General features: G+C 43.4%; 1 protein-coding gene across 1 annotated transcript; it reads left to right on the top strand.

Annotated features, from left to right (window-relative positions):
* Positions 1 to 113: 113 nt before the first annotated feature.
* On the top strand, positions 114 to 6,951 carry LOC116353042 (protein kinase C gamma type-like; the record flags this gene model as incomplete). The annotated part of the gene is made up of 5 exons (XM_031785601.1): positions 114 to 284; positions 883 to 963; positions 1,603 to 1,710; positions 1,954 to 2,094; positions 4,569 to 6,951. Coding segments are annotated over 5 exons (663 nt in total), but the record flags the coding sequence as incomplete, so codon positions are not given.
* Positions 6,952 to 13,792: the final 6,841 nt, after the last annotated feature.

A 13,792-nucleotide genomic window follows, 5' to 3' on the forward strand; every position in this document is an offset into this window, starting at 1 on the left:
CTCTCTCTCTCTCTCTCTCTCTCTCTCTCTCTCTCTCTCTCTCTCTCTCTCTCTCTCTCTCTCTCTCTCTCTCTCTCTCTCTCTCTCTCTCTCTCTCTGTCTCTCTCTCTCTCTGTGTGTCTCTCTCTCTCTCCCTATCTCACAGGGATCTGAAGCTGGATAATGTGTTGCTGGACAGTGAGGGTCATATAAAGATAGCTGATTTTGGGATGTGCAGAGAGGGCATGTTTGAAGGTGATACTACACGTACCTTCTGTGGGACCCCAGACTACATCGCACCAGAGGTACTCCATTCATCACCCCTCTTACTCCACCCACTCACTCCCTCTCATGCCCGCCCAGCACATTACTTACCCCCCCACCTCTCACCTCTCATCCCTCCTGTCTCTGTCTCTGTGTGTGTGTGTGTGTGTGTGTGTGTGTGTGTGTGTGTGTGTGTGTGTGTGTGTACAGTGTACAGTGTACAGTGTACAGTGTACAGTGTATACAGTGTGTGCATGTGTTCTGTGTGTGAGAGACAGTGTGATTGGTGATTAGCATGTGAGAGGCAATGTGATTGGTGTGTGAGAGACAGACAGTGTGATTGGTGATTGGCGTGTGCGTCATTGTGGTATCATTAACCTCCTAGGTAACCCCGTAGGGGATTGATCATCTAATGTAAAATCTCTATTGATTTTCCTGCATCAGTCATTGTGGTCAATGTCTGTCTGCCTGCCTGCCTGCCCTCCTGCCCTCCTGCCTGCCTGCCTGTCTGTCTGTCTGTCTCTTCCTCACAAACACACATAGTGTATATAGTGTATCCACAGATGTACAGCATTTCCTGACCCTCTGTGTAATCCTGTCCTCCCTCCTGTCCTCCCTCCTGTCCTCCCTGTCTGTCAGATTGTAGCCTACCAGTCCTATGGTAAGGCAGTTGACTGGTGGTCGTATGGGGTGCTGCTCTATGAGATGTTGGCTGGACAGGTATGACTTGACTTCTCCATTCTTTTTAGCACTGAATCTAGCACCAATGGCTTCAACACAATAGAAATAACTATGTCCACTCAATTCAATTCAATTCAATTCAATTCAATTCAAGGGCTTTATTGGCATGGGAAACATGTGTTAACATTGCCAAAGCAAGTGAGGTAGACAACATACAAAGTGAATATATAAAGTGAAAAACAACAAAAAATTTACAGTAAACATTACACATACAGAAGTTTTCAAAACAGTAAAGACATTACAAATGTCATATTATATATACAGTGTTTTAACAATGTACAAATGGTTAAAGGACACAAGATAAAATAAATAAGCATAAATATGGGTTGTATTACAATGGTGTTTGTTCTTCACTGGTTTCCCTTTTCTTGTGGCAACAGGTCACAAATCTTGCTGCTGTGATGGCACACTGTGGAATTTTACCCAGTAGATATGGGAGTTAATCAAAATTGGATTTAATTTCAAATTCTCTCTCTCTCGCTCACCTCCCTCCCTCTTTTTCTATCTTCCTCCTCTTCCCTCCCATCCTCCCTCTCTCCCTCTGCATGCCCCTTTCCCCCCTCCATACTCTCTCACCCCCCTCAACTCTCCCTTTCCTCCACTTTCCTCCCCTCCCAGCCTCCCTTTGATGGTGTTGATGAGGAGGCGTTGTTTCAGTCCATCATGGAGCAGAGTGTCTCCTATCCCAAGAGTCTGTCCCGTGAGGCCGTCGCCATCTGCAAGGGGGTAATCTACATCCTATTCAATTCACTTAGTCCCCTCATGAACAGTCAAGAAGGCATATCTCACCATGTCATTTTAAGTCAACATAGTGGAAGGTACAGCATACTAACCTTGCAACTCTGCAAGAATGAGATTTCAAGACAACGCTCCATCGTTCTATTGCTCTCGACCTCTTTTCTATCTCTCCTTCTCTCCCTTTTCCTCCATTTTCACACTCTTCTCTTTCTTCCTCTCCACTGTGCCCAGCTCCTGACCAAGCACCCAGCGAAGCGACTGGGCGGAGGGGAGGAGGGGGAGAAAGAGATACGGGAGCATCACTTCTTCCGTTGGATGGACTGGGACCGACTGGAGAGAATGGAGATACAGCCTCCCTTCAAACCCAGAACTGTTAGTCTCTGCCTCTACCTCCTCTATTCTCTCTCTACCTCTTCCACTACCTCTACCTCCTGTATTCTCTCTCTACCTCTTCCTCTACCTGCTCTAATCTCTCTCTACCTCTTCCTCTACCTCTACCTCCACTATTCTCTCTCTACCTTTTCGTCTAACTCGACCTCCTCTATTCTCTCTCTACCTCTTTCTCTATCTCTACCTCCTCTATTCTCTCTCTACCTCTTTCTCTATCTCTACCTCCTCTATTCTCTCTCTACCTTACCTCCTCTATTCCTCTCTACCTCTTCCTCTACCTCTACCTCCATATTCTCTCTCTATCTCTTCCTCTACCTCTTCCTCTACCTCTACCTCCTCTATTCTCTCTCTACCTCTTCCTCTACCTCTACCTCCTCTATTCTCTCTCTACCTCTGCCTCTACCTCTACTCCTCTACTCTCTCTCTACTCTTCCTCTACCTCCTTGTTCTCTCTCTATCTCTTCCTCTACCTCTACCTCCTCTATTCTCTCTCTACCTCTTCCTCTACTCTACCTCCTCTATTCTCTCTCTACCTCTTCCTCTACCTCTACTCCTCTATTCTCTCTCTACCTCTACCTCCTCTATTTCTCTCTCTACCTCTTTCATCTGTCTGTCTCTCTTTCTATCTCCTCTCTCTTTCTCCTGTCTGTCTCTCTCTTTCTATCTCTCTCTCGCTACCTCTTTCTCTGTCTGTCTCTCTCTTTCTATCTCTCTCTCTCTACCTCTTTCTCTGTCTGTCTCTCTCTTTCTATCTCTCTCTCTCTACCTCTTTCTCTGTCTGTCTCTCTCTTTCTATCTCTCTCTCTCTACCTCTTTCTCTGTCTGTCTCTCTCTTTCTATCTCTCTCTCTCTCTCTTTCTCTGTCTGTCTCTCTCTTTCTATCTCTCTCTCTCTACCTCTTTCTCTGTCTGTCTCTCTCTTTCTATCTCTCTCTCTCTACCTCTTTCTCTGTCTGTCTCTCTCTTTCTATCTCTCTCTCTCTACCTCTTTCTCTGTCTGTCTCTCTCTTTCTATCTCTCTCTCTCTCTTTCTCTGTCTGTCTCTCTCTTTCTATCTCTCTCTCTCTACCTCTTTCTCTGTCTGTCTCTCTCTTTCTATCTCTCTCTCTCTACCTCTTTCTCTGTCTGTCTCTCTCTTTCTATCTCTCTCTCTCTACCTCTTTCTCTGTCTATGTCTCTCTCTCTCTCTCTCTCTTAATATTCCGCTTTCTTGAGCCTCTCTTCAAACCTAGAACTGTCAGTAAATCCCACAGGAGTTATCTATCTCTGTCTTCCTCTCCATGTCTCTAAATCCTCCTCCTCTCTTCATAATGACTCTCCTCACAACACTCAGGGGTTCAATATTTCAACCTTTCTCTCTCCATCCATCTTTTTGTATTCAACTTTCTCTATAGTTTATCTTTCTATCCCTTTTTTTCACTTCTAGGGGCTTTATTGGCATGAGAAACATATATATTACACTGCCAAACCAGGTGAAATAGATACAAAATGAACAGTAAACATTACACTCAAAAAAGTTCCAAAAGAATAAAGACGTTTCAAATGTCATATTATGTCTATATACAATGTTGTAACAATGTGCAAATAGTTATAGTACAAATGGGAAAATAAATACAAATAAATATAGGTTGTATTTACAGTTGTGTTTGTTCTTCACTGGTTGCCCTTTTCTTGTGGCAACAGGTCACAAATAGTGCTGCTGTGATGGCACACAGCATTCTGGTATTTCACCCAATACATACGGGAGTTTACCAAAATTGGATTTGTTTTCTAATTCTTGGTGGGTCTGTGTAATCTGAGGGAAATACGTGTCACTAATATGGTCGTACATTTGGCAGGAGGTTAGGAAGTGCAGCTCAGTTCCACCTCATTTTGTGGGCAGTGTGCACATAGCCTGTCTTCTCTTGAGAGCCATGTCTGCCTACGGCAGCCTTTCTCACATGTCAGTTTTTCTCCCACTCCCTCATCACTATATACTGTACACTGTATATATCTCCTCATTTCTCCCTCATTCTCAGAGATAGACCTTGAGCATTCTGGAACAGACAAGAGTGTCATAACATTCATGACCCTCCCGCCCTGGGGTCCCGCCCCCTTGTCTCGTATTCAAATCTATGCCATCATTAGCCTGTCACTTATCAGTCTATGGCCGTGCCAGCCAATGGCTGAGTGGGCAGTGAGGTGTCAGAATGTGCTCTGGGGTCAGAGGCCAGGCTCATTAGCCAAATGAGATTCATATCAACCAGCAGAGCAGCTGTCACACGCTGAGGGGAACACGGACCAAACGTGACATGCTTTACTGTACACCTGAGGGAGAGAGAAGGAGGGAGAGGGAGAGAGATAATTAATGTGTGGATGTGTGTGCCCGTGTGTGTGGAAGGAGTTAGATTTTTCTCTCAGTCCTTTATTTCATGTGTATATTTGTGTTCTATGTGTAATAATCTCTCTCTCTCTCAGGGTGGGAAGAAAGGGGAGAACTTTGACAAGTTCTTCACAGCGGCTCCGTCCGTGCTGACACCCTCTGACCCTGACGTTCTGGCGGCCATTGACCAGGAAGACTTCCTGGGCTTCTCCTTCATTAACCCTGAGCTCGCCCCCCCGACCCTGACTGCCATCTGAGGGGGGCAGCTCTGTCTCTCTCCACCCACACTTTTTTGAAGGGCACGACTCTGTTTCGCTCTGCTCTCCGCTCTTTCGGAGGGGGGCAGCTCTCTGTATTTTTATCCTCTTCTCTTGGTCTGAAGGGAGCAGCTCTGTCTCTCTCTATCCTCTCTGTCTGAGGGGGGGGGGGAGCTCCCCACACATTCCCCTCACCGCCTAACAGTCATTTTCTAAAGAAAATAAGTTAAAAACAGAGAATAGCACACAATTTAAACACAAACAATCAGTATACACAACCTACAGATAACTCTCCCTCTGTGCTATACTCTAGAGCCTGAGTTCATGGCTTATTTTCAGAGGAAAATCTGTGTGATACGGGGATGGATGGGCAGATTAGTGGTACAAGTCAAATAACACATTTAGTTGATGCAATGCATACAAAACAACATTACTGTTATTTAAAGATGATGCAGTTCATTGCAAACAGATACTGTAAGATGACACTGAATCTGACTTAAATCTGTAGTGGTTTTAAGGTAAATGTATTTTATGACATGGTATCATGCTATTGTGGTATCAATATCAGATCTATTACATAGAAATACAGCTAGAGCTGTCTATATGCCACATGTATAATCTATTACATAGAAATACAGCTAGAGCTGTCTATATGCCACATGTATAATCTATTACATAGAAATACAGCTAGAGCTGTCTATATGCCACATGTATAATCTATTACATAGAAATACAGCTAGAGCTGTCTATATGCCACATGTATAATCTATTACATAGAAATACAGCTAGAGCTGTCTATATGCCACATGTATAATCTATTACATAGAAATGAATTACCTCTGATATTATGTAAAGCAGTATTTCTTGTGTCATGTAATGTCATATTGTGTTCTATTACATTGTTCTATTATATTATTACCAAAAATTGCTCCTTGTTTTGTGTTTCCAATTGAACTTCAATCCATTGATGATATTTTATTTTATTTTTTTATTTTTATTTTACCTTTATTTAACCAGGTAGGCAAGTTGAGAACAAGTTCTCATTTACAATTGCGACCTGGCCAAGATAAAGCAAAGCAGTTCGACAGATAAAACGACACAGAGTTACACATGGAGTAAAAACAAACATACAGTCAATAATGCAGTATAAACAAGTCTATATACAATGTGAGCAAATGAGGTGAGAAGGGAGGTAAAGGCAAAAAAGGCCATGATGGCAAAGTAAATACAATATAGCAAGTAAAATACTGGAATGGTAGTTTTGCAATGGAAGAATGTGCAAAGTAGAAATAAAAATAATGGGGTGCAAAGGAGCAAAATAAATAAAATAAAATAAATAAAATATAATTGTGATATATAGCTAGAAACCTAGAAGATGGGTAAGAAATCAAATCAATCATTATATATTACTGCTTGAAGAAAAGTTGCTCCTAATCAGTGATCTGGGATCAGATTCCCCTACCTACCCCTAGTCCTAACTTTAACTGTTAGACGAGGTGAGGTGAATGGTAACCATTCATGAAAATGAAACCATCTAACCCTGTGTTCTGAGGTTAAGGGTTATTTTAACTAACTACATGATTACTTACTCTCCCATCTCCATCAACAAATAAAATATTTTCCACAAGATATAAGGACTACCAAGTCAACCATCTGATTGATGTTTCCATACTGCACAGCTATGCCCTGTCAGCCTTACACATTGTCATCTCTCATTCTATTCCTAGATCAGTTGCTATATTTTTTCACTTTCTTGCTGATTTGACACTTTGACCTGGACCCAAATTGAATGTGAAAGCGCTAACTCAGGTCCAACTGAGCTAACTGACCCGGGTTGGCACTACATCAGACACGTGACCTGAGACTACCCAGGATATCTGAGATGAGGAGAGGACGGTTTTTAACATGCGATGTGGACCTCAGTGGCCATTTTGGCTGAGGTTCACCAACCAGTGACAGAGTGACAGGGAGTAACACATCTCCGAAGGAAACGTAGTAAGGAGTTAGGAGTTAGGAGTTAGGTAGCATGGTTAGGACATTTTCAGTAGAGTTGGGATTCAGTGAGCTACAATGCTTCATGTTAAGCCCCAACTAATAATATGCTTATATGCTAGCATGTAACAAATCAAAACCAATTTTATTTGTCACCTACAAATGGTTAGCAGATGGTATTGCGAGTGTAGTGAAATGCTTGTGCTTCTAGTTCCGACCATGCAGTAATATCTAACAAGTAATCTAACAATGTCACAACAACTACCTTTTACACACAAGTGTAAAGGAATGAATAAGAATATGTACATATAAATATATGGATGAGCGATGGCCGAACGGCAAAGGCAAGATGCAGTAGATGGTACACAGTACAGTATATACATATGAGATGAGTAATGTAAGGTATGTAAACATGATATAAAGTGGCATAGTTTATTGTGACTAGTGATACATTTATTACATCCAATATTTAATTATTAAAGTTGTTATCTAATATTAACATTGTTATCTTATATGAGATAGCATGTAATATTGTTACAACTTTTGTAGATTTTAATTTACGTAAGTAGTTTAGTTTTATTTAAATTAGATTAGATCAAGTCCTCATTCTTAGTTGGCACATTCCCTGTACGGGTCTATACTCTAGTGTACTGTACTACATTGTAAGGTACTATATTGTACTGTGCTGTACGGTAATTTGCTGTGTAAGGACATTGATCCACCACTGATAAGGTTAAAATGAAAATGTGGGACAGGTCAATACATGGAAACATAATCATGACGTATTCATGTTCTGTCATTAAAATATACTTGACCTGGAGAGTGTTGCCAAGCAAAGTTCTGGACTGTTATATATTACATCTAGGATCCCCATTATGGTCTGTTACACTGGAATTAGTTATTAGTGAGGAAAAAACGGTCAAATATTTGTATACTTATGAAAACATAGTCATGTGAACTATTGTAATCCTGGTGAAATGATACACAGAGTCCTTATTGCCCTTTGTGCTGTTGTCTGTTGCCCAAGAATGTTTTACCATGTTATGTGTTGCCTTCATGTTGTGTTGCTACCATGTTGTTGTCATGTGGTGTTGCTACCATGTTGTTGTCATGTGGTGTTGCTACCATGTTGTTGTCATGTGGTGTTGCTACCATGCTGTGTTGTCATGTGGTGTTGCTACCATGTTGTTGTCATGTGGTGTTGCTACCATGCTGTGTTGTCATGTGGTGTTGCTACCATGTTGTTGTCATGTGGTGTTGCTACCATGCTGTGTTGTCATGTGGTGTTGCTACCATGTTGTTGTCATGTGGTGTTGCTACCATGCTGTGTTGTCATGTGGTGTTGCTACCATGTTGTTGTCATGTGGTGTTGCTACCATGCTGTGTTGTCATGTGTTGTTGCTACCATGCTGTGTTGTCATGTGGTGTTGCTACCATGTTGTTGTCATGTGGTGTTGCTACCATGCTGTGTTGTCATGTGGTGTTGCTACCATGCTGTGTTGTCATGTGGTGTTGCTACCATGCTGTGTTGTCATGTGGTGTTGCTACCATGTTGTTGTCATGTGGTGTTGCTACCATGCTGTGTTGTCATGTGGTGTTGCTACCATGTTGTTGTCATGTGGTGTTGCTACCATGCTGTGTTGTCATGTGGTGTTGCTACCATGTTGTTGTCATGTGGTGTTGCTACCATGTTGTTGTCATGTGGTGTTGCTACCATGTTGTTGTCATGTGGTGTTGCTACCATGTTGTTGTCATGTGGTGTTGCTACCATGTTGTTGTCATGTGGTGTTGCTACCATGTTGTTGTCATGTGGTGTTGCTACCATGTTGTTGTCATGTGGTGTTGCTACCATGTTGTTGTCATGTGGTGTTGCTACCATGTTGTTGTCATGTGGTGTTGCTACCATGTTGTTGTCATGTGGTGTTGCTACCATGTTGTTGTCATGTGGTGTTGCTACCATGCTGTGTTGTCATGTGGTGTTGCTACCATGTTGTTGTCATGTGGTGTTGCTACCATGTTGTTGTCATGTGGTGTTGCTACCATGCTGTGTTGTCATGTGGTGTTGCCACCATGTTGTTGTCATGTGGTGTTGCTACCATGTTGTTGTCATGTGGTGTTGCTACCATGCTGTGTTGTCATGTGGTGTTGCTACCATGTTGTTGTCATGTGGTGTTGCTACCATGCTGTGTTGTCATGTGGTGTTGCTACCATGTTGTTGTCATGTGGTGTTGCTACCATGCTGTGTTGTCATGTGGTGTTGCTACCATGTTGTTGTCATGTGGTGTTGCTACCATGCTGTGTTGTCATGTGGTGTTGCTACCATGTTGTTGTCATGTGGTGTTGCTACCATGTTGTTGTCATGTGGTGTTGCTACCATGTTGTTGTCATGTGGTGTTGCTACCATGCTGTGTTGTCATGTGGTGTTGCTACCATGTTGTTGTCATGTGGTGTTGCTACCATGTTGTTGTCATGTGGTGTTGCTACCATGTTGTTGTCATGTGGTGTTGCTACCATGTTGTTGTCATGTGGTGTTGCTACCATGTTGTTGTCATGTGGTGTTGCTACCATGTTGTTGTCATGTGGTGTTGCTACCATGTTGTTGTCATGTGGTGTTGCTACCATGCTGTGTTGTCATGTGTTGCTGCTATACTATGTTGTTATCTTAGTTCTCTCTTTATGTGGTGTTTACATTTGTATACCATCACATACTGTATCTCTATTAGGGAATACTTTGGAACAGATCTCCACATTTAAAATCCCTTGGAGATGTTTTTAGTCTTCTATGTCCACAATAAAATTCAGAGCTGTTACTGTCGGCTACTTTAAAGGGTCAACCAGTTTTGAGTGGTCATCATCACCCAAGGTCAGTTTGGGTTCAGGGTCAAACAGAAAGGGATTTGTGTAGATAGATAGATAGATAGATAGATAGATAGATAGATAGATAGATAGATAGATAGATAGATAGATAGATAGATAGATAGATAGATAGATAGATAGATAGATAGATAGATAGATAGATAGATAGATAGATTACTACAGTACACATCTATGAGTTGTAGATATTAAAATCATAGAAGATTTTAAGTTATGCATTTATCATTTATCTGTATATTTATTAGTTGGGTTATTTCATGTTTTGTGTATTTGGAATACATCAAAAATCCTAATAAAATGAACTGGAAAGTCTGAAAAATACTTTTGTCTAATGTTTATGCCTCTAAATGTCTGAATCATGAAAGTGTCAACATAGTGTGTAATTAACATACTGACTGTACCAACATGTTCTAGTTCCACTCTTAACCAACAATCCATCACACCCTCTTTCCCAAGCCTTTTGTCAATCTTCACACACACACACACACACACACACACACACACACACACGCACGCACGCACGCACGCACGCACGCACGCACGCACGCACACACACACACACACACACACACACACACACACATCCACATGTACTGTGGTAGTTGTCGAACCAGCAAAACCACCATCCCTGTGTCTCAATTTCACTCCCTGTCGTCGTCCTTCCCTCGCTGCTGTCACCCTCCCTTCACTCAACCCCGCACCATCACGATGGGAGTACTATGTCCCCATAGAGATCTGTGTTATAACAATTTGACCTTCACATTAGCATCTCATCAACTTCTTTCTCTCCCTCTCAACCTCCCTACTCTCTCTCTTCCTCTAACCTGCATCCTCTGTCGCTCACTCTCTCTTTTACCTCTCTGTCCATGCTCTCTCTGTCTCTGCCTCCCACCTCCTCACTAGCTCTCTCTGTCTCTGCCTCCCACCTCCTCACTAGCTCTCTCTGTCTCTGCCTCCCACCTCCTCACTAGCTCTCTCTGTCTCTGCCTCCCACCTCCTCACTAGCTGTCTCTTTCTCTGCCTCCCACCTCCTCACTAGCTCTCTCTGTCTCTGCCTCCCACCTCCTCACTAGCTCTCTCTGTCTCTGCCTCCCACCTCCTCACTAGCTGTCTCTTTCTCTGCCTCCCACCTCCTCACTAACTCTCTCGTTCTCTGCCTCCCACCTCCTCACTAGCTCTCTGTTTCTCTGCCTCCCACCTCCTCACTAACTCTCTCTTTTTCTGCCTCCCACCTCCTCACTTGCTCTCTCTTTCTCTGCCTCCCACCTCATCACTAGCTCTCTCTTTCTCTGCCTCCCACCTCCTCACTAGCTCTCTCTTTCTTTGCCTCGCACCTCCTCACTAGCTCTCTCTTTCTTTGCCTCGCACCTCCTCACTAGCTCTCTCTGTCTCTGCCTCCCACCTCCTCACTAGCTCTCTCTTTCTCTGCCTCCCACCTCTTCACTAGCTCTCTCTTATTCTGCCTCCCACCTCCTCACTAGCTCTCTCTGTCTCTGCCTCCCACCTCCTCACTAACTCTCTCTTTTCTGCCTCCCACCTCCTCACTAGCTCTCTCTGTCTCTGCCTCCCACCTCCTCACTAGCTCTCTCTTATTCTGCCTCCCACCTCCTCACTAGCTCTCTCTGTCTCTGCCTCCCACCTCCTCACTAGCTGTCTCTTTCTCTGCCTCCCACCACCTCACTAACTCTCTCTGTCTCTGCCTCACACCTCCTCACTAGCTCTCTCTTTTTCTGCCTCCCACCTCCTCACTAGCTCTCTCTTTCTCTGCCTCCCACCTCCTCACTAGCTCTCTCTTTCTCTGCCTCCCACCTCCTCACTAGCTCTCTCTTTCTCTGCCTCCCACCTCCTCACTGGCTCTCTCTTTCTCTGCCTCCCACCTCCTCACTAGCTCTCTCTGTCTCTGCCTCACACCTCCTCACTAGCTCTCTCTGTCTCTGCCTCCCACCTCCTCACTAGCTCTCTCTTTCTCTGCCTCCCACCTCCTCACTGGCTCTCTCTTTCTCTGCCTCCCACCTCCTCACTAGCTCTCTCTGTCTCTGCCTCACACCTCCTCACTAGCTCTCTCCGTCTCTGCCTTCCACCTCCTCACTAGCTCTCTCTTTCTCTGCCTCCCACCTTCTCACTGGCTCTCTCTTTCTCTGCCCCCTAGCTCTCTCTGTCTCTGCCTCACACCTCCTCACTAGCTCTCTCTGTCTCTGCCTCCCACCTCCTCACTAGCTCTCTCTTTCTCTGCCTCCCACCTCCTCACTGGCTCTCTCTTTCTCTGCCTCCCACCTCCTCACTAGCTCTCTCTTTCTCTGCCTCCCACCTCCTCACTGGCTCTCTCTTTCTCTGCCTCCCACCTCCTCACTAGCTCTCTCTTTCTCTGCCTCCCACCTCCTCACTGGCTCTCTCTTTCTCTGCCTCCCACCTCCTCACTAGCTCTCTCTTTCTCTGCCTCCCACCTCCTCACTGGCTCTCTCTTTCTCTGCCTCCCACCTCCTCACTAACTCTCTCTTTCTCTGCCCCCCCACCACCTCACTAGCTCTCTCTTTCTCTGCCCCCCACCACCTCACTAGCTCTCTCTTTCTCTGCCCCCCACCACCTCACTAGCTCTCTCTTTCTCTGCCCCCCACCACCTCACTAGCTCTCTCTCTGCTTGGCTGCAGTGCTGAACCTCTTTCACTCTTTTTTTTATCTTCCTCCTTTCATTCTACAGAAGATAATTAGTGTCTTGTCTCCTTCACCCTGTCGAAATGACCCCACTGTGTTTCACACAGGCCTTTATGGTTTATGTTCCTATGATGATAGACTGTGTGTGTTCTAGCTGTAGTTTTATAATAGAGATGTATTTCATGTGTAATGACCACTGTTGCATCTGTGAGAATACATCTGATCTCATCATTCAAACTGACATTCCTGAATGTGTTTCTGTGTTGGTAGCTTTTATATATGAAACCTATACCCACTTTGCACTTGTGTCAGTCAAACATTCTGAATTTCTAACATAACCTTCCTCCTCTCTCTCTCTCTCTCTTCTTGCCTATATGTTCACCTCTCTCTTGTCTCTCCATCACCCTCTCTCTCTTTATTCACTCCTTTTCCTGCTCACTCTCTCATTTTCTCCCCAGCTGTTCTCTCCATCCCCCCTTATCTCTCCTCTCTTTCTCCCCTCCATCCATATCTCCCCCCTCCTCTCTCTCTCTCTCTCTCTCTCTCTCTCTCTCTCTCTCTCTCTCTCTCTCTCTCTCTCTCTATTCTCTCTCTCTCTCTCTCTCTCTCTCTCTCTCTCTCTCTCTCTCTCTCTCGCTCTCCCCCCATGAGGTCAGAGTGTGCAGCAGTCTATTGATATCTCTCCTAAAAATATAGGATTCCTCCACCAGCCATCTAAATATAGAACTGGGGACAGAGACCACAGGAGAAAAGGGAGGGGGTAAGACGGAGAGGAGGGAGGGAGACAGCAGGTTACAGTGGGCTATATTTCCATTCCTTTCTACTGTATATATCTAGTATCTACTGTATCTCTATAGTATCTACTGTATCTACTGTATCTACTGTATAAATCTAGTATCTACTGTATCTCTTTAGTATCTACTGTATCTATCTAGTATCTACTGTATCTAGTTACTATCTACTGTATATATCTAGTATCTACTGTATCTATCTAGTATCTACTGTATCTATCTAGTATCTACTGTATCTAGTATCTAGTTACTATCTACTGTATATATCTAGTATCTACTGTATCTATCTAGTATCTACTGTATCTCTTTAGTATCTACTGTATCTACTGTATATATCTAGTGTCTACTATATCTACTGTATCTAGTTACTATCAACTGTATCTATCTAGTATCTATTGTATCTATCTAGTATCTACTGTATATATTTAGTATCTACTGTATCTACTGCATCTTTTTAGTATCTACTGTATCTATCTAGTATCTACTGTATCTCTTTAGTATCTACTGTATCTACTGTATCTATCTAGTATCTACTGTATCTATCTAGTATCTACTCTATCTACTGTATCTATCTAGTATCTACTTTATCTACTGTATCTATCTAGTATCTACTGTATCTATCTAGTATCTACTGTAGCTCTTTAGTATCTACTGTATCTAACTAGTATCTACTGTATCTAACTAGTATCTACTGTATCTATCTAATATCTACTGTATCTATCTAATATCTACTGTATCTACTGTTTATATCTA

Source organism: Oncorhynchus kisutch, linkage group LG2 (genome assembly GCF_002021735.2).
Source record: "Oncorhynchus kisutch isolate 150728-3 linkage group LG2, Okis_V2, whole genome shotgun sequence".
NCBI classification, from domain to species: domain Eukaryota; kingdom Metazoa; phylum Chordata; class Actinopteri; order Salmoniformes; family Salmonidae; genus Oncorhynchus; species Oncorhynchus kisutch.